General features: G+C 58.0%; 2 protein-coding genes across 3 annotated transcripts; one reads left to right on the top strand and one right to left on the bottom strand.

Annotated features, from left to right (window-relative positions):
* The first annotated feature begins 6,065 nt into the window (after positions 1-6,065).
* LTC4S (leukotriene C4 synthase) lies at positions 6,066-8,988 on the top strand. Its single transcript, XM_047092224.1, has 5 exons — positions 6,066-6,211; positions 8,058-8,157; positions 8,264-8,334; positions 8,422-8,503; positions 8,736-8,988. The coding sequence occupies exons 1-5, from the start codon at positions 6,154-6,156 to the stop codon at positions 8,875-8,877; spliced, it is 453 nt and encodes a 150-aa protein (XP_046948180.1). The 5' UTR covers positions 6,066-6,153; the 3' UTR covers positions 8,878-8,988.
* A 975-nt stretch (positions 8,989-9,963) lies between these two features.
* MGAT4B (alpha-1,3-mannosyl-glycoprotein 4-beta-N-acetylglucosaminyltransferase B) lies at positions 9,964-19,629 on the bottom strand. 2 transcript variants are annotated; one of them, XM_047082904.1, is made up of 15 exons: positions 19,484-19,629; positions 14,249-14,434; positions 14,023-14,163; positions 13,798-13,931; positions 13,361-13,407; positions 12,977-13,090; positions 12,676-12,751; positions 12,429-12,543; positions 11,971-12,101; positions 11,766-11,828; positions 11,408-11,601; positions 10,931-11,009; positions 10,761-10,848; positions 10,564-10,676; positions 9,964-10,468 (listed from the first exon to the last, which is right to left on the bottom strand). In XM_047082904.1, the coding sequence occupies exons 1-15, from the start codon at positions 19,578-19,580 to the stop codon at positions 10,445-10,447; spliced, it is 1,602 nt and encodes a 533-aa protein (XP_046938860.1). In that variant the 5' UTR covers positions 19,581-19,629; the 3' UTR covers positions 9,964-10,444. The 2 variants fall into 2 exon arrangements, with proteins under 2 accessions (XP_046938860.1, XP_046938851.1); XM_047082895.1 differs by having other exon boundaries at positions 11,721-11,828; positions 19,484-19,626.

The raw sequence follows: 19,629 nt of genomic DNA, 5'->3' as shown, positions 1-19,629 counted from the left end.
ACTGAGCCATCCAAGTGCCCCAGCACCCCAGGTTTTTAATAGGGGACTGGCATGTAGGTTCTGTCTGTCTAGCATGAACCAAAATTCCAGACTCCCAAAAGGAGTGTAGGTGTTCCACATAAACGCAAACAGGTTAGCCACAGTGAGCCATTCTTATCAGTTAATGGTGGGAACTTTCCCAAAATCTAAGTTGGCAGATGTTAGCTGAGGGCTGACCTTGCAAGGACAGTGATCACGGCCCTGTTGTGTAAACTCTTTTTTGCACAATGCCAGCTGCCTAGTAGGACTGTCCCATAATACATCTAGGAGCCAGGGAGATGCCCCAGGGGTCTTGGGCCCAGCTAATTCACTGTGAAATGGAACTTGGCTAAGACTCTTTTTGGGAGGCCCAGAACACACTTGGGTTTGTTACCTGCCTCCATGGCCCCTGTAATCTGGGATGGGTGATAGCCATGACAGAACCCGGTGCCTTTGGAACAATGGAGATGAAGAGAGACAGAAATAATATAGGCCAGGGGGCACCTGCGTGGTTGACTCAGTTGAGCGTCCAATTTCGGCTCAGGTCATGATCCCAGGGTCATGGGATTGAGCCCTGAGTCAGGCTCCACACTGAGCATGGAGTCTGCTTGAGATTCTCTCTCCCTCTGCCCCTCTCCCCAGCTCTCTCGTTCTCTCTCTTAAAAAAGAAAGGAAGGAAGAAAGGAAGGAAAAGAAAGAAAGAAAGGAAGAAAGAAAGAAAGGAAGGAAGGAAGAGAAAGAAAGGAAGGAAGGAGGGAAGAAAGAAAGAAACAAACAAAGAAAGAAAGGAGGGAGGGAAGGAAGGAAGAAAGAAGAGAAAGAAAGAAGAGAAAGAAAGAAATAAAGAAGAGAAAGAAAGAAAGGAGGGAGGGAGGGAAGGAAGAAAGAAATAGAAAGAAAAGAAAGAAAGAGGAAGGAAGGAAGAGAAAGAAAGAAAGGAGGGAGGGAAGAAAGAAAAAGAAAGGAAGAGAAAGAAAGAAAGAAGGAAGGAAGGAAGGAAGAAAGAAAAAAAGAAAAGAAAGAAAAAAGAAAGGAAGGAAGAGAAAGAAAGAAAGAGAAAGAAGGGAGGGAGGGAAGGAAGAAAGAAAGAAAGAAAAAGAAAGAAAGAAAGAAAGAAAGAAAAGAAAGAAAGAAAGAAAGAAAGAAAGAAAGAAAAATAGAGACCAGGTGGTGGCACACACCTATCGCAAGTCAGGTGTCAGTGACTACCATGATGGTTGGAAAGATCAGAATGGCAGAGTCTAGAGTGATGGTGTGCAGAATGTGACCTAGTGACCAGAGAGATGGGCAGCCGACGAGGGTATGCTGCTTAACAGATATAACCAAAAGAGATCACGAATGGGTCAGCAGAGGGGCACGTGGGTAGCTCAGTCGGTTGAGCGTCTGACCCTTGATTTCGGCTCAGGTCATGATCTCATGGTTTCCTGGGTTTGAGCCCCACGTTGCGCTCTGTCCTGCCAGTTCAGAGCCTGCTTGGGATTCTCTGTCTCCCTCTCTGCCCATCCTCCACTCATGCTGTCTCTGTCTCTCTCAAAATAAAAAAACTTAAAAAAAAAAAAAAAAAAAAAAAAAAGAATGGATCAGCAGAAACCTAGGTTAGCCGAGCCAGTGGAAACTCATGATCCCTTGCCCATTTCCAGACCCAAATCAGTTCCCAGGTCCAGAACCCACTGGCTGAAGCAGAGGCCAGGTGTCCTTGTAAAAACCTTGCAACACTATGGCAAGTGCCCTGCCTGCCCCCCCATCCTCTAAAGGGATCTGTTCTATTTACTCAGGTCACTGTTTCCCTATTCTCAGTTCAATGGTTTCCAAGGGGAGGGGGCGGAAGGGCAGCCAGGCCAGCTGGGAAGTCTTTGCCCCTTCATGGGTATGTTTTTTTGAGCACCCATTACACACAGAGCCAGAGATAAGGTGGAGCAGAGGCATCCCCTCACAGGCACTCCTGGAAGGCTGGGTAGATAGAAAACCCAGGAAAACAGAAAGGGACAAGGGTAGCCAGGGAAGGGTCCCAGGAGTCCTAGGGGGTTGTCTAAGGGGCCCCAGTGCCCGAATAGCACCAGGTTGAGGAGGACCAAGATCAGAGCCATGAATCTGTGAGGTGTTTCTGCAGGTGGAGTGTGGGCTGGGGGCAGGTTGGGCTGAAAGGAGCAAGACATGCTATCATCATAGGTCTTTATTTTTTTGTGCAGAAAGCTTAGGGGCACCTGGGTGGCTCAGTTAAGCGTCCCACTTTGGCTCAGGTCATGATCTCATGGTTTGTGAGTTCAAGCCCTGCTTCGGGTTCTAGGCTGACATCTCAGAGCCTGGAGCCTGCTTCGGATTCTGTGTCTCCCTCTCTCTCTCTGCCTCTCCCCACCCCTGCTCGCACTCTGCTTTACTGAGGTGTCCAGTTGACCCCTTGAGCAACACGGGTTTGAACTGCGCAGGTCCACTTACACGTGGATTTTTTTTTCAATAAATACAGTACAGTATTGTAAATGTTTTTTCTCTTCCTTATGATTTTCTTTTTTTTTTAAGATTTTATTTTTAAGTAATCTCTACACCCAATGTGGGGCTCAAATTTATAACGCTGAGATCAAGAGTCGCATGCTCTACAGACTGAGCCAGGCAGGTGGTCCCTCACGATTTTCTTAATTTTCTCTAGCTTACTTTATTGTAAGAATATACTGTATAATACATGTAAAATGCAAAATATGTGTTAATTATTATGTTATGGGTAAGGCTTCTGGTCTACAGTAGGCTATTAGTAGTTAAGTTTGGGGGGAATTCTGATTTTTGACTGTTGCTACCTCTAACCCCTGTCTTGTTCAAGAATCAATTTCCATACCACAACATTTGCCCAATTTAAGTGTACAATCCAGTGACTTTGAGTAAATTTACTGAGCTGTGCAAACATCCCCATAATCCAGTTCTAGAACATCTTCCTCATATCTGCCCCTCCACCCCCAGGCTGCCTGTGATCTGTTCTCTGTTTCTTCTGATCTGCTTTTTCTGGACATTTCATATAATGAGAGTCATACGCTATGTGGTCTTTTGTGTTTGGGGCACAACTTAGCATAATGTTTTTAAGTCCTCTGTCCTATTTTAGTGGGAGAATTGGGGGAAATTTGAATGATACCTGTAGAATGGCTGATAGGTTTGTGTCAAGGTTAATTTCCTAGTTTGTATAACTGAATTATGGTTAAATCAGATTTTCACCTTAGAGTGAGATGGGTGAAGGGTATATGGAAACTGTGTACTATTTTTGCAACTTTTTGGGTAAGTAAAATCATTTCAACATCTTTTTTGTTTTTTAAGTTTAAGTAATCTCTATACCCAATGTGGGGCTTGAACTTGCAACCCCGAGATCAAGATTCACATGCTCTTCCAACTGAGCCAGCCCCGTGCTCCCCACCTTTTTAAATTTAGTTTAGTGTCCGAGTTCTGCACTGCTTATGGTGGTCTATTGTTCTGAAATTGTGGTTTCTTCTCAACATAATGGTTCTGCTGACTCTATCACTCTCCAGAGATCCTTGGTGAGCTCAGCTTCTAGAAGGTTCCTCGGGGCCCCATAGGGGCTGGAGGGCAGAGGCATGTCCTGCAGGGGCTCAGGGAGGGGCTTTTACACTTCCTTCATGAGGTGAGCGTCTAACAAGGGCTGCCCAGGAGGGTGAGTGGGTGGCCCATTGCCTGGAGGGCCCCGGGCTGGACCTCTGTCAGCCAGAGCAGGCACAGCCTAGGCAGGGCTCTGAGAGACTGGGCAAGGGCAGAGGGAGCGAGGTGGAAACTGCAGGATCTGGGGAGAGCTCCAGGGGTGGAGACCCCAGTTACTGCCTGGACATCTGCCCCAGGACTTCCTCAGAAGCTGCCTCAGCTTCCTGTTGTCAGGGAAGGGGATCAGCTTGGAAGGGAAGATGTCTAGGCCTCAGAGGAAATGAAAGTCTGGCAGAGAGAAGCCCCTGAAATGCACAGAGACCCACAGACACACACGTAGGCCCAGATGAACTCCAACATGCTAGCAAGCCCAGGGGCCCTGAGAAACACATGCCATGACTGCCACGGACACATGTGTTTCACGCAAACACGCTGGCACACGGTCTGCCTGCTCCTGGGGTCCCAGCTGGGGTCAGAGGGGTGGCCAGAGCAGGAGGCTGTGGTCAGGACCACTTTCAGGGAGGACAGGAGTGCTGAGCAGGCAGAGAGAGAGCTCGAGGGCACGTCTGGCATCTGTTCCCTTGTGCTCCAGTCTCTTTCTGAGCTTCTGTCAGTCATTTCTCCACCATTGAGCACCTGCCATGGTGACTGGCAAGCTGGTCCAAAGCAGGGCACAGACACGGAGACCCATCCCTGCCTCTGAGGAGCCCGCTGCGGCCCCTGGGGAGCAGCTAGTTTGCTGGGGGCAATGATGGCAAGGGGCATTTGTTGGGCATTGGCCAGACCATGAGAGGGTAAAAGGGGTTCTTGGGGAGCCCAGCAAGCAACAAAGCTCTTGGGCTGGAACCCAGGCTTGGGGACAGCAAGGAAGGAGGCCAGCTGGGTGGCAAGGATAGAGCTCCAGAGGTCACATGACCCTGACATATGGAGACTCCCCCAGAGAGACCAGGCAGAGGGTGCCAGGAGATCACAATGGCCCAAGACTAAAAGCAGTGGCAGTTGCCCCAAAGACCCAGCTGCTCTGTTCATCCCACGGCATGGCCTGTGCCTGCTTGTGGCCTTGCCAGCTCCTGCCTGTGCTCAGGTATCAGTCTGGACTGTGCCACAGCTGACCAAAACCCGCCTCCAACCAGCTTGAGCCAAAAGGAGAAGTGGCTGTGTTATAAAACGGAAAGGCTGAATGGCCAAGGGCTGGGAGGTGGGGGGGGGGGGGGGTGGGTCCCAGGCAAGGTGGTCCCAGGAGGCTCTAGGACACTGGCCACCTTTCTCCTCAAGGCGTGGCCTTGCGTTAGCTCTGTCTTCCTCAGGTTGGCCAGTAGCCATAAATGGCCCTCAGAAATCTTCCTCCTCACTTTGAGTTCCCCTTCCCAAAGTCCTTAGAAAGTTTCCAGAACTGCATCTCACCATCTTGAGTTAGCCTTGGCTCAGTCAGTTTGGACTCATACGTTCATCCCTCAAGCCCAGGAAGGGTGGGAGGCAGCTATGTCCACACCACAGGACCTGACAATAGGAAGGGTTGGAACCTCAGGAAGGAGGGACCCTGGGCAGGCAGAAACAGCAGGTGACTGTTCTGAGGTGTGAGTCCCAGGAGATGCTGGGCTCAACCACCCTGGGTGGGCTGACCCATCCTTCCAGGCCAGCAAGGTGGGCTTCAGGATGGCCTGTGTGCATGGAGCCCAGGGAGCTGTGAGACCGGCGGGCATCAGGTTTCTCGAGGGGAGCAGGGACTCAGCTGTGCCCAATTGGTCTGGGTGCCCGGACTGCCCTGCTGTCAGAATTGCATGTTATATAAGAGCACTGGGCTGTGATCAGGGAAATAGGTAAGTGGATGTGTATGGGTGGGAGTGGGGTCAGGGCTGGGAACCCTGGAGGAACCCATGACCTGTGTCCAGGTGAGAGATGACTGGGGCAGGGCAGGGCTTGGAAAGTGCATGGGGGGGGGTTGGGCGGGGTGGATTTGAGAATAAGCAGGACTTGATCAATAGGAAGTGGTGTAGGCATGTTGTGTGGGGGGTGAGGGGGCTAGTTCAGGTAGGATCCTCTGGTTTCCTGAGACCAGACTCAGGACAAGGGGAGGTCTGGAGAGCCACCTAGGACCTGCTGAGGGTACAGGGCCTGAAGGACACTGGGTTGACCCAACACTATGGTGTGCCCAGGTGGATAGCTTGGGCTCTGTCAGCACAGGACTAGGCATAGAAGAGGCAAGAATGCCTGGGAAGAAGTGGTGGGGCCGGGTTGTCCCCAGCCTGCTGCTCTGTCCTGCCCAGGCTTTGTCTGGCCCTGGTTTCTGTCTGCCTAGCCTGACCAGGCTCCTGGGCTCTTGCTGGCCATGGCCACACCCCTCTGTCGTGCCCCCTCCACTAAGTAGGGGCGGGGAGATCGAGCCAGTCTTCCTCTCCCCAACCAGCCTCTGAGCCAGCCTCTGAGCCAGCGGAAAGGGGCTGATAAAAGCTCCGCAGTTCCTTTCCACACACCAGCCCGGCTGACAGACCTGCCAGCACCATGAAGGACGACGTGGCTCTTCTGGCCACTGTCACCCTCCTGGGAGTCCTGCTGCAAGGTGCGCTGGCTCGTTTGGGAGGTGGGTGGGCCCTGAACTCCTGCAGCCTGTCTTCTGCCCTCCAGGCCCCGGGGAAGTGCTGGAGGGCCCAGAGTGGGTGCGGGGCAGAGGCAGGGCTTCTGGCCCAGACTCCTGGTGCCCAAGCTCTTCTGGCACCAGTGAAGGCTGGGATATCCCGGGGCTGAGACGCTTGTGCTGTCCTTGGTTAGGGACAGGGAAAGCTGTGGAAGGAGTATTTGCAGGGTGAACTGTGAAACCCTGGGCAGGGACCAAGGCTGACATGGGTGCCTGACCAACGGAGGGGACAGTGAAATGGAAAAAGGCCCCTGAGGGACAACTGAGGTAGGCATGCCTTGTGTGGGCTGGGGATGGGATATAGAACCCTGGAAGAGGGCAAGGGCTTTCAGGGAGCAGGTGGGGCATGCAGGTGTGTTAGGCTCTAGGATCTGGGATGGGGGGGCACCAGAATGAAAGGGTGATCTGGTGGTGGGTACAGAAGTGGGTCAGCCATGGGCCTGGGGTGGCCCTGGTCCAGCTGATCCCTGCCCTCTCCAGCTATCCTCTTTCTGGGGGTCCCAGCAGGACCCGGCTTTGCCTTCAAAGGCATTCTCTCTATGCTGGGATGGCATAGAGCTAGACAGGGCTGGAACCTGCTGCCTGGCCCTCCAAAATTGCATGGTGGCCTTTTAGACTGGCCCTACAGGACATGTTCTGAGGCTAGATATCTTTACCACTTGGGACGCCATTACCCCACACTGTATGGGCCAGGACAAGGCTCAGCCTGGGCAGGGACCCTGGAAGGGCCAGAGCAGACAGGCTGACTGGATCTCCTGCTGCACTGGCAAGGTCGGTTCTTAGCCCCTCCTCACGTAGCCATGGGACCCCCCTCTAGCTCCTACACTGTGATGGTCCACATAGCCTTGGCACCCACAGTGCACTTGGGATGGGATATTTCTTCAGAAGGCCTCATACTAAGCGCACCAGCGCCACAGGACTTGCTGGAAGATAGCTGAAGACAACCAGCACTGGAGCTGTGTGTGTGATGGGGGCCTGCCCTGAGACCAAGAGAAAGGCCCTTGTGCACTTAGATCCATCCATGCTGGAACAGGATGGCGGGGGGGGGGGGGGGGGGGGGGCGGTGCAGGGGAAGGCAGAGCCCTGGAGGCCTGGTGTTGGACTAGATGAGTCTCAGTAGCAACCAACTGGGGGGTAGGGGAGAGGATGTATGTCAGACTTAGGGCAGAATCCAGAGCACCTGAGCAGAGAAACTAAAGCAGAAGACCACACCACAGTTTGGAGGCACAGGGCCCCAGGCTTGAGTGATCCTGGCCGGAAGTAGGGTCAGGAGCCCTCCCCACCCCCCACTGCATCCGCCTCTCTATTGGTGGGGACCAGGAACTGTAAACCACAGGGTGTGTGCTCCCCTGCACCAGGGAGAATGCAGACAACTCTGCCCTCAAGCCCTGGTGGCATGCCCTATTCAGGGACCCCCAGAGCCAAGATCATGTCTAGAGTGGGAGCTGGTCATTTGTCTGTGTTTTGCAAGTCAAAGGATTCAGGAGCACAGTCCTAAGCTTGAGGGCCCCTCCCTAGTACAGGTGTAACTATGACGCATCTCAGGGTGGGGGAAGAGGGACCTTGCCCTCCCCTTGAACATCTTGGACACAGGACAAGCCCAGAAAGAGAGGGGGCACGAGGTCCCCTCGGGAGGACTTTATTTTCCATGGGGGCTTTAAAGGGGAATCATGACAAGTTCAGCGTGTAGAAAGGAGAAAAGGTGGGAACCTGGCGGAGGTTGCGGGCCTCGGGGCAGCCAGACCTGACTCCCTCCCCTACTCGCCCCCAGCCTACTTCTCCCTGCAGGTGATCTCTGCACGCAGAGCCTTCCGCGTGTCGCCGCCGCTCACCACCGGCCCGCCCGAGTTCGAGCGTGTCTACCGAGCCCAGTGAGGCGCGGAGGGAGGGCTTGGGGCAGGAAGGGAGCGAGCCCGGACAGCTGCAGGGTCCGAGGCCCCCCGCCCGCGCCCTCACGCCACCCCGCCCCCACCTCAGAGTGAACTGCAGCGAGTACTTCCCGCTGTTCCTCGCCACGCTCTGGATCGCCGGAATCTTCTTTCACGAAGGTCTGGGCTCGGGGCGGGCGTGCACGCCCTGGAACCACAGGGTCTCGCGCCAACTGGCTCACCTAGCCCCGCCCGCCCCTCTCCCAGGTGCGGCGGCCCTGTGCGGTTTGGTCTACCTTTTCGCGCGTCTCCGCTACTTTCAGGGCTACGCGCGCTCGCCGCAGCAAAGGTGAGAGCAGGGGCGGGGCTCGGGGAGGTCACGTGGGTCCGGGGAAAGGCGGTTTGTGGGAGGACTCTTGACCATCCGGGCAGAGAAACTGGGAGACTGGCTGGAGGTGGGTCCCTTTTGGGCGGGGGATGGGTCCTGGCCAAGCTGGGCGGAGGTGGGTGGAGCTGGGCGGCAGGGTAGGTGGGCGGAGCCGCCGTCGCTCCGCCCCGCCCCCGCTGAACCCTGCCCTTAGGCTGGCTCCCCTGTACACGAGCGCGAGCGCGCTCTGGCTGCTGGTAGCGCTGGCGGCGCTCGGCCTGCTAGTCCACTTTCTCCCGGCCGCGCTGCGCGCCTCGCTCCTTGGACCGTTCCGGACGCTGCTGCCCAGGGTTTGAGATGGAGGACGCCAGGTCGACGGAACGGGAGAAAAGCCAGAGCTTCCGGGAGGACAAGGGAGGGGGTGCTCTCTTTATCCTTAATCTTCAATTAAAGTGCCGGTGACCGGGCTCCGAATTCACTCTCTAGGTCGGAGGGGATCGCGCACTGCGGGCTGTGGAGCCCAGCCCTGGGCCGCAGCGGTCGGGTAGGCTTCCTGGGTGTGGGGCTGCAGAAGAAAAGGGTCCTCTCGGCCGGGCCCACGGCCGCCCTTTCCGTCGGGGCTCACCCCACGGCTCCTTCTCCCCGCGTTCAGCGCTGTAGTCGCCTGTCTCCTCCTCTGAGGCCTGCCCCTTCACTGTTCCCCAGCCGCCCTCTTCCCCGTCCCCTGGCTTTCACAGCTGACACTGGGGACTTTCCTCGGTCAGCACTCGGTCCCTGCCAGCTGGCACAGTGTGGATGTTCAGGGCACCCTGCCTCAGAGGCATGGGGGCGACGACCAACGTGGTCATTGTAGTTGTGACGGGCGCTCTCAGGGAAACGTCCGGGTGCCCTGTGGGACCAGACCTGGGGAAGGCCTGCAGGCCGGGCAGACCGTCCCTAAAGAGGTGATTGTTTTTTTAGCTGCGTCCGTGGAGAGGAGCTTTCCAGGCAGTGAACAGGCCCCGAGGTGGGCGGGAGACCCTAAAATGTGTTAGCGACCGGGAGACGGGGCGGAAGGTGAGCTGGGGCGGCGGGTGGGGGGCTTCGGAACCGTGGACCAGGGCCGGGCTGGGACTCATGAAACAGGAGGTCGGGATGCCTTGGGCTTGAGAGGCCGCCTCTGGAGCAGGCAGTTGGGACGGATGATGGAAGCTAGGGGGCGCCTTTGGCGGGGGGGGGGGGGGGGATGGTCCTCAGGAAGCAGAGGCGGTTTGGGTCGCCAGGACCGCGATTCCGCGCCGCCTCCACCCAGGAGTTACCGACCCTGCGGCCTGGGCCCTCTAGGAAATGCGGTTTAGAGCTGCACGGAGGGCTGAGGTGGCAGCGGGCAGGGGTGGCATTGCCAGGCACCTGGCCTCCCACCACCAGCGGGAGCTTGGAACACTCACATGGGAGGCTCGCGCTTCATTAACCCTTTATTACAAGTCACGCTCTTATAGAAGTATATGTGGACTTACGTGAAAAAATCAAATGTATCCAAGAATAAAAAACACAGCACATAAAGTAGTATATGCATTCCAGTGTTCGCGCCGGAGACAGCGGACGCCCAGGAAAAAGCTCTTCTAAAACGGCCTGGCTCAAGCCGGCCGGGGTGTGAACGGTTCCAGGCGGGCGGCACAGGCCGGCCTCAGGCACAGTGTGGGGGCCGCCTGCCTCCTCCCGCGGCCGGGCGGGCGGGGCAGCACCAGCTCCTGGGGCCTCCGGGCCAGCGGCGATCCCAGGCCTGGGGATCCCAGGCTTGCAGAGCGGGGAGCGCTGGGCAGAACCCCTCAGGCTTGGGGCGGTGACGCCTGGCCCTCCAGGGGCAGTAGCCACAACATCCCAGGTCTCCCAGGTCTCATGGGCTTCATGGCCAGCCAAAGTGCACCCTCAGAAGCCCTCCGCTTAGTCGGCCTTTTTCAGGAAGATCTATAAGAACGGGGTTTGGGGTCAGCTGGGGCCTCAGAGTTCAGCCCTGATCTAGCTACTTTGACCAGCTCCCTGTCCTGTGCCGTCTAGCTTACCTCGCTCAGAATGACCCACACTGGAGAGTCTGTCTGGATGGAGAGGCGCAGTGCTTCCAGGGGGCCAAAGGCTGGGTCCACCTCACCTTCTGCCACACCCTTGTAGAAGGAGCCTGAGGGAGGGCAGCACTGAGAGATTGCCTCCAGACCCCAACTTAGCCTACTCCCCCCACCTCCACCTGCCCCCCTCCACTCACCTATCTGGAGGTAGCCATCAGGGCTCCGAGGGTACCTCAGAGTGGCTGAGCGGCCCTCCTGAAGGGCCTCCTTGTCTGACTGGGGGTTCTGGGAGCAAAAGAAAGGGGCTGAAGCCAGTGGCTGTGGGAGGGGCAGGCGTCAGTGTATATCCACACCCCATCACACTCACATCAAACGGCAGCACCTCCACGGATGTGTTGAAGAGCTTGTCCTCTGGGTGCTCAATGTTCCCGCTGCGGAAGAAGAACCTGCAGCCAGACAGGCCTGTGAGCTGCTGCAGGGGCGGGGTGCTGCACTGGCACACTGTCTAGCAGACCAAAGGCCACGCCTGGGCCAGGAGTGTAGGGGTTGGGCCCTGGCGTCTGAAGGAGTCTGGGTACCACCTGGGGCAGCCACTGGGCTGTGCAGGGCAATGATGGTGATGGGCCAGTGTCACAGAACTCCTGTGGGCACTGCCTGACTTCAAGTAGCTGCCACTATGAACCCCACTTTTCAGATATGGAAACTGAGGCATGGTGAGGTTAAGTGATTTGCTGGGGGTGCTCACAGAGGGGCATGTGCAGGTCCAGAAATTTGTAGTGAGGCCTGTACCCTGGTGGCTACCCTGCCACTCCCCCAAGGCAGAACAAGGGGCACTGGTACTGACCGCTCAAGACGCAGCGGCTGGAAGAAGCGGAAGCGGATGAAGTCCCCTGCAGCAGGTGTGAAGGCCCAGAAGAAATCCTCGCGCAGGTAGGCCTTCTCCAGGGTGAAGTGCTGGTATGTCTTGAGGCTTGTGCTCACCTCGGCCGGTGGGTTCACATGCTCCTTCCTCAGCGCCTGCTTCCCAAAGTCCTTGTCCTGACACCAAGGAGGGACAGTGGTGCTAGGGAGGGCCCTGATCTTGCCCTGCCTCCCGCTTGCCCCACCTGGGCCTGGGCTCTGCCTGTACCCGGCCAGTCCCGTGTAGCACCGCCCACCTTCAGTTTCTGGATCTTGCCCGCCAGTGAGGAGTGAGTGCCTACATGCTGGAAGAGGGATGGCTTGAAGCGGATCCGAAGGTTGGCCTTCTGCCGGTCACAGTGCTTCTGCAGGGGGAGGGGGACGCCCTAGGGCTCAGCTTGGCTCTGCTGTCTCCCCATGTCAGGTGGCACATGGACACGGACATATTCCATGCTGGAAGCCATGTACCCCACCGCCCCCCCCCACCTCTGTGCAGCCCCCGCTCACCGCATCCTTCTCGGGGTTGCAGACCTTCACCCACAGGATGTGATCCAGGAGCCAGTCAATGGGCTTGTCACGGTAGAACATGAGGATGAACTCCACAATCAGGCTCAAGTCCAGCGACTTGAACATCTTCCCTGGGGGTGGAAAAGCATGCTGGGTGGGCAGCTCTGCCCTGCCCTACTTCCTCTTAATCCCTGTGGTGGGGGGGTGGGGGGGGAGGGTCACCAAGGAGGTTCCCACAGTAAGCTCTATGGCCAGCTGCAGGCAGGTGCGAGCACAAGGGGGCAGCCAGGGGTAGTGAGCCCCGACATGCGGAGGCACAGGAAGGGTGAAAACAGACACTCCTGGCAAAGCTCACAAGCATGACCCTGTGTGGTACCAGGGCCATAGGAGGCAGAGGTAGGCTGGACTGAGGGGCCCTGGTGGGGTCAATGGAATGGGGTCGGGCAGGGGGGGCACACCAATGAAGCCCAGCTGGGAGAACTCCAGGATCATCCAGTCCTCAGAAGGCTGTTGCAGGGCGAAGTTCTTCATGGTGCTCAGGTAGTTTGGCTTGGCGACAATGTCATCCTCCAGCTGCACAGTGGTGGGCAGAAGGAGGATCCAGACTCAGGATGGGCATGGGGCATGGTGGGGCTCACCACCTGGGCCCAGCCAGGGTCCAGGGCTGGTGGGGAGGGGGGTGCAGAGCAGGGTCTCAGTGCTGACCTGCACGTAGTAGATGCCTTTGGACTGCGCATACATCATGAGGAAGCAGTAATCGAGGTTCTGTTTGGTCCTCCACCTGTGGGGTAGGGGCTTCGGGAGCTCAGACCCCTCCACCTCCAGTGTGGTTACCACAGAGGCCACTGGGTGGGTTGGACCCCCCATCCCAACCCCATGTAGGGGGCCTCCAATGGATAAATGGAGGCACTGCAAGGAAGTGCCTGGGTGACTGGCACCAACAGACTGGGTTCTCAGCACAGGTGGGTGGGTGGCTGGGGCCCGGGAGAGGGGGGACTGCTAGTACCTGACTCTCTCCTTGGGGTCCCCAAAGGACTCTCGGAGGCGGGAGAAGTCAGGGTAGAAGTGGGGGGAAGGGGAGATGACCTCCAGGAGCCCAGAATGGATCTCCGTGGGAAACCTGGGGGAAAGGAAAGGCGGGTGGGTGTGCAGCGTCCAGGCACCAGAGTTAGGGCAGAGCCGAGCTAGCCAGACCCTGTCCCTTTATTAAGGCCCACCAAGCAGACACTGCCCAACACCACACCCATCCTAGAGGCAGTCAGGCTCCAGAGGGGCTAGGCCACCTCTCTGTACCCACCCTCTTTCAGCTAAAATGAGAAGCAGGCACTTGCCTGCCCAGCACCCTGCAAAGCCCTCCCCGCACCAGCTTTATTGGACTGCCAGTACTCACAAGGCTTTGATGTTCTCTGTCACCACCGAGGTGTACTGTGGGTCAGTCTGTGGGGAGACCAAGAGCCCTCCCTAAGCCTGGCTTCAGCCTGGCCCCAAATGGCTTGGGGTCAGAAGCGTGCAGGCTTCAGATGACCCCACGCACAGAAGTGAGCCCCCCATCCTGAGGGCCGAATAAGTCTGGGCCTAGGGACCATAATGCCTCACAAAAAGCTGTACCTGGGGCCTCAGGGGTGGGGCAGCCTAGGTAACTGGCATCTCCACGAGGCGGCGCTAAAACTTGTTTCTTTTTTTCCCTTCATAAATTTGTGAATGAATCTGACAGTTGAACTTCTGGTAAGTTTTTTCCTCCAGAATGTTGCTGTTTTATTTCTCCTTGTTTTGTGCCGTGTGTTCTCTGAATGCCCCCACCCCCACCCCGTACCCCAGCCCACTCGCCTCGGCGATCAGCACCACGATGACCGAGTCCTCCTTCTCCTGCGGGCTCAGCTCCGAGATGAGCGAGTGCAGCGTGTCTGTCAGGTACGAGTGCACCTCCCGCCGCACGCTGGGGATGCCCATCACTACCGACACTGCAGGGGTGCGGAGATCGCATACTGGCTGGATGCCGGGACCGCCCCCCTCCCATCCCCGCCTCTAGTCCCTCTCGGGACCCGCCCCTACCTCCAGTACGGCCCTGGCCCACGCGCACGGCAGGTTGCAGGCTGCTTTCCTTGGCCAGCAGGTGCGGCAGGTGATGGAAGACGGTGGGCAGGTGCAGCACGTGCTTGTGCGAGACGTTCCACGGCTTCAGTCGTGGATCCTCTGGGTGGGTCGGGAAGGGCCGGCTCAGACCAAGCGGCCTGCGATTAGCCCCGCCTCCCCTGCCTCGTGTGGCTCCAGCGCTCACCAGTCAGGCGGCCCCAGGTGCGATTGCCCTCCCCCTCTCGCAGCGCCTGCCTCTCCGACACAGCCCTCTTGATCTCGTCCAGCACCAGGTTGAGCTCCTTAGAGCGCTTGAGGCTCTCCTGCTCAGCCGCGTGCAGCCGGTCACGCAGCGCCAGGAACTCCCGCTGGTACACGTCCACCACATCCCCTGTGGGTAGTTCGCACGCTGTCACCAGGGGGCAGCCAAGCACTGACCTACTGCCCCTCGAGTGAGCCAGTATGCACATTTTTGTGCCCATCTGTGCGATAGCCCATCTACATCTGTTCTTGTGCCTGCCACATGCCAGGTCCGGGGGTGGAGGGGAGGAGGTGTGTACATTAGGGTCACTCTGAAGTCACAATGACACTCACACCGTGGGGAGCAAAGTCTTCACTGGAAGGATTGATCTTCTTCAGTACTCTCCCCCTACCCTTTTGTCTTCACCTTTGAGGAAACATCTGAGGAAAGGCTGCAGGATCACTTCCAGGTCAGCCAATAGACTGAATCCTCACCTAGTGGCTCCCAAAGCCCCTTCTCGCTTCTTCTTGCAGCATCTGCTTCTTCCAGGAGATGGGATGCCAACATCCCATCCACGGCACAAGGACCCAGCTCTCTGTCCTTTCCCTCTCCCTCCTCTCAGCCTCTCTCCTCTGCTCCCCACCTGTGTTCACAGAGCAGACCATAGGCTGCCCCAAGGCCCTCTGGGGATAGCCCTCTCCAGACTCTCATTCTATCCTCCTGATGGGCCCCAGGACCCATTCTGCACTAAGCACCAACTCTGGATTCTCTGTCTCACTCCAGCCCCAAGAGGTAGCTGCTGCAGTCACGGTCTCCAGTGCTCAGAGGAGCAAATGAAATTGAGGAACTAGTCCCGGGTCACTCAGTGAGTTAGCAGGAGAGAGGGAACAAGCTCTGGATGCCCAGAGACCCACTTCTCTGGAGACCTGTACTGGACATGTGCCACCTCCAAGGGTCTGCATGCCATCCCGAAGCAGCACAGAGGTGGGGCTTCCTGACAGTGGAAAGGGCTCTGCAGGGTGCCAAGTACCTAGCTCCCCTGGTTTGGCAGGGACCAGTGAGCAAGGATGAGACATCCCTGCCTGTGGCTGGTGCAGCCAGGTCCCGCAGGGCTGTGCACACAATGTCTTTTCTAATCTCGGGTTTGCCCTCTTTAGTTGCCACCACATACAACTCCTTTTCCTTGTCTCATGTCTGTGCCTTTGCTTGTGCCACCTCTTCTGCCTGAGATCCCCTCTTCTCTTCTGGGCCAAATGAAAACCCATGTAACCTTCAAGGCCTAGTTTCAAAGTTCAGTTTTCAAGTCCGGGAAGCCTTCCAGAACTCCCTTCCCATCCCTAGGCAGCTCTTCTGTTCCTTGATCCCTGGTGGGGTCATAGCCCCCAGAATGCCCTGGGATGGTGTTGCCACCCCAACCCAGCTATGGGCACCAAAGGTCAGGACCAAGGCAAAGTTCTGTCATCTCAGGACACACCCCCTTAAACTGCACAGGGCAGAGGTCTAAGTGGTAAATCCTAGGGGGAGAGGAAGCTGTGGGGGTGGGGTGGGGGTTTGAGCCAAACAGACCCTCCCTAAGGCACTCTGCACTCATCAGCTCTCCCCACAGGGACATCCCTGGAGGGGGAGGGAGGGGAGTCAGGTTACAAGATCTGTGAGGCTCTGCGCTGGGTTCAGTGGCTGGGTTACTCTGGAAACCTGACCCCTTGAACGGGAGCCAGCCACCCCCAACAAACACCCACCCAGCCAGCTTAGGGTTGGGTGGCACCAGGCGCCAGGAGTGTCCTCCTCTGGGGCAGATGCTCGACAGGACAGGAAAGGGGGACTGGAAGTGCCAAGGCCCCCAGGAGGGAGTTCTGGAGCTGCCTGCTCTGTGACATGTGGGGAGGTTGGAGGCCTCACTCCTCTCTGACTGCTGTTCCTCCCAGGCCTTCTCTGTTCCGTAGGCTGAGTTCAGTTCAACCTTAACCTGGCAGGGGCAGACAAGCCAGGTGAGCAGCAGTGGCCACCTGAGTCCCCTGGCCACTGAGGACTGGGCCCAGCCTGCTCCCCACCATGGCCTCCCTTCCTAGGGGCCTCCCTCCACCCAGGTCCTGAGCTTCCTCTGCTTACCAGCAGGTGACAGGCCCTGGCTCCTGCCCACACCAACCCTTTGTCATTTCCCTCAACACCGCAGGCCCTGTCCCTCAGCAGCCTGCCCCTGCTCCTGTTCTGCCTGCAAGGTCCCCAGACTGACCACTGTCCTTGACTTCCCTGGCTCTGGGGCAATTCTGTCCTTGCCCATCAAAGCCAGACTCAAGCTGGGTGCCTACCTCCCCATAGGCTGAGCTGGACGTGCCAGGGCTCTGCCAGACCATCCTAGCAACCCCTCCCCACCCCCCTGCAACCTTTTTGGGCTAGGTAGCTGGATTGAAGTGTTGAATGGGTGTGGGGGGCGGGCAGCTCCAGTGATGGGAGGGGCAAAGGCCTGGGGAGCCCCTCGCCCCTGAGGGGTGGGACAGAAGTTCCTGGGAGCTAAGGCTGAGGGCACTTTGGCTTCTCCTTCCCTCCACACCTTCCTGGCCCACGGAGGAGGGGTGGAGGGCCTGGTCCCTGGCGCAGCTGGCCATAGGGAAGAACTGCAGCTGTGGCCGCCCTAGTGGCGCCTTTCCCACCCCTCCCCCCACCTGAAGGTGGAGTAATCAGGACATGTGACCTTGGAGACCACAGTCTCCCCCCACCCTCTTCTCTCTTGATTGAAAAAACAGATTGAAGAGCCAAGCTGGGCACAGACCCTTGCCAAGTACTTAGGGAAGGGGAAACAAGCACAGAGGGGCACAGGCAGGTGGCAGGCCCAGGGAAGGTCTGCTGTGAACCTGCAGGTGGGGGCAGGTGTTCCTCTCCTCTCCAGGCCTTGCACCCACCCCTCCCAGGAGGTCAAGGAGGGTGTCTGTGGTTGTTGAGGTTGAGGCGGCTGGGATGCTAGGGAGGGTACAGGATGGGCCCCGCAGGGTCTGCTGTTCTCCCTGGTGATGGGCTTGGCTGAGGGCTGCAATTTGAGTGCTAGTGGAGCCATGGCACAAATCTGGTCAAGGCTGGATAGGACAGTGGGCCCTAAACTTGTATCCAGGGTCCAGCTTGCCAAGACCTAGGTGTCCTTCCTGGCACTTGGCCCTGAGCTTCCAGGAAGCTCCTGCTGCCTCCTTTCTCTGGCTCCCAGCCCACCTTTCTTCCCCATCCGGGTTTCTCTGCCTTTCCCGTATGTACTGGTGCCTGTGCCAGCCCTATCCTAAACCCCTCACTCACTGCAAACTGGAAGATGGGGTCAAGTTTGGCCTCAGCCTGGCTTGGTCTGGCTCCCCCACGCACAGGCTTAACACAGTTGTCTACATGTAAGAATGAGAAGGGTTTGCATAAGAGCCCGGATCCAGGCTTTTCTTGATGCTTCCAAAGCCCTGGCTTGCTCCACTGGGCCCCTTAAAACAGTGATAGCTCTTGACAGGAAATCCCAGGTCACACACCTCGCCCTATCTCACAGGCTTTTGGGCTTCTAAGAGCACTCCTGCAACTGAGCCCAGCACTTCTTTTGCTTGGTTACCAGCCTCCCGGATACCCCTCTCAGAGAGGGTGGGCCTAGATGGAAACACTGGTATCTCCCCTCACTCTTCTGTCTCTGGAGATTCATCGCCAGCTAGGCTCCCAGAGAACAGGTTGAGTTGGGGGCCTTGCCCTAGAGCTCCTGACACCAAGCTGAGGGCATGTGGCTGTTGCAAGAGGCACACAGGAATTGCAGCCTGGCTGAGGACAGGACCTGGCACCCTGTCTCATCAACCCACCCACGACCAGACAGATGTGCCCCAGCACATTAGATATGGCCCCACCCTGGCCTCCATGCCAGTCTGCTTATGTGGCTACTCTTCCAAAGGTCCAAAATGCCATCCCCCTGGTGACACACCTATCTACAGAGAACTCTGCCCTAGCCATGCCTGATCTGTGCCAAGCCCTAAGGATCTCCCTTCAGGGCCTCTGGAGCCCTAAGCCCTCAAACCCAAACAGGCTGGCAAATTGCAGTAGACTGGGCTGGTCAGGCAGGAGACAGGTGGGGGCCGTTGTGGCTTGGAGGGTCAGGAAGGTTCCAGATACTCCCTCAGTCCTCCTCCTCCAGTTTCATTTAGCACAGGGTTGGGGAATAGGGAAGCGGGAGGTAAGAGGGTGGCAGAGGGTCAGCTGGCCTCAACCTGATCCTGCTTAGACCTCCCGCAGGAAGGCCAGGAGGCAGGAAGGAAGCAGCTTTTCCCGGAGGCTCCCATGCTGCAGGCCCAGTGGACAAGGCCTGTGAGGGCCTCCTCAGCCCTTCACCAAGGCCCCACTCAGCCCCAGCCAACTCAGCCAACACCAAGCAACTCCAGCCAGTACTGTGGCCTGTCCCTACCCCCATCCCCAGGTGTGCTGACCTAGCTCAGAGGGCCACAGTGATAGATTGGCCAGCCTGCCCAAACTTCAGGTGGGGGGTGGAAGTTGGATGAGACCACACAAAATAAGTTCACAGGTAACCGGGGCTGGGCTGGCTACTCATGAGGCTGTCCACGGGCCAGACAGCCACAGGAAGGCTTCCCCAGCACCCAGGTTCCTGCAGAAGAATCCTGGGGCCAGATGTCATGGAGAAGGGCTGTGGAGGCCCCAGGGAGCAGTCCCCACAGTGGGATGGGGTGGAGAGGTGGTGTGGGGTGGAGGGTGCCGCCTGCATTTCTGGCTGCCCCCTTACACCTGTCTCAGGAACACCGTACCTGCTCCCGCCCAGGTGCCTGGAGGGGGTACCTTGGGGACCACCCGGCCACAGCCATCGCTTGACCTTGTGTTCCTTTCCCTCTCTAGAAACTCCAAGGTCCCCGGCTCGCCCGTGGGAGCGACCAGCCCTAGCAGCGGCGTAACTGTACTCCCGGAGAGCGGTCTGGGGTCCTGGGCGCCGCACCGCGCATCTGCCGACCGCTCGGCCCGGCGGCCCAGCCCAGGCCGGAGGAGAATTTCGCTATTCCGGCAGCAAACAAGTGGGGGCGAGGATGGGAGGGGCGTCCTCCCGCGCCGCCCGGGCGGGGAAGGGGCGCCTGCGTCGGCTTCCGGCCGCCTCCCGCGGCCACTGGCCGGACCCTGCTCCGGCGGCCAGCACCCAGGTGAGCCCAGGTGTGGGACGCGGCGCGGGGCCCGGCGGGGGAGGGGGCTCACCTTTCTGGCCGCTGAGCGCCGCGTACCAGGAGAGCGAGAGGAAGGCGCACAGGCAGAAGAGCAGCAGCGTCAGGAAGGTGCCATTGCGGAGCCTCATCTCCTCGGGTGCGCGGCGGGCGCCGGCGGGGCCGAGGCCGCATGGCCCG

The sequence above is a fragment of the Lynx rufus genome, unplaced genomic scaffold (genome assembly GCF_022079265.1).
Source record: "Lynx rufus isolate CCGP_SWC_20201006 ecotype Redwood Valley unplaced genomic scaffold, mLynRuf1.p SCAF_1, whole genome shotgun sequence".
NCBI classification, from domain to species: Eukaryota; Metazoa; Chordata; class Mammalia; order Carnivora; family Felidae; genus Lynx; species Lynx rufus.
This window is presented reverse-complemented; position numbering and strand designations above follow the sequence as displayed.

Bases quoted from the DNA above. Each gene is read 5' to 3' on its own strand.
- LTC4S (XM_047092224.1), top strand. From the start codon at position 6,154: ATGAAGGACGACGTGGCTCTTCTGGCCACTGTCACCCTCCTGGGAGTC. The intron at 8,335-8,421 runs GTCTGGGCTCGG...CCCCTCTCCCAG, and splicing joins CGGAATCTTCTTTCACGAAG to GTGCGGCGGCCCTGTGCGGT. The intron at 8,504-8,735 runs GTGAGAGCAGGG...CCCTGCCCTTAG, and splicing joins GCGCGCTCGCCGCAGCAAAG to GCTGGCTCCCCTGTACACGA.
- MGAT4B (XM_047082895.1), bottom strand. From the start codon at position 19,580: ATGAGGCTCCGCAATGGCACCTTCCTGACGCTGCTGCTCTTCTGCCTG. The intron at 10,849-10,930 runs GTGAGTGTGATG...TTTTGCTCCCAG, and splicing joins TGGAGGTGCTGCCGTTTGAT to AACCCCCAGTCAGACAAGGA. The intron at 10,677-10,760 runs GTGAGTGGAGGG...GCCCTCCCTCAG, and splicing joins TGATGGCTACCTCCAGATAG to GCTCCTTCTACAAGGGTGTG.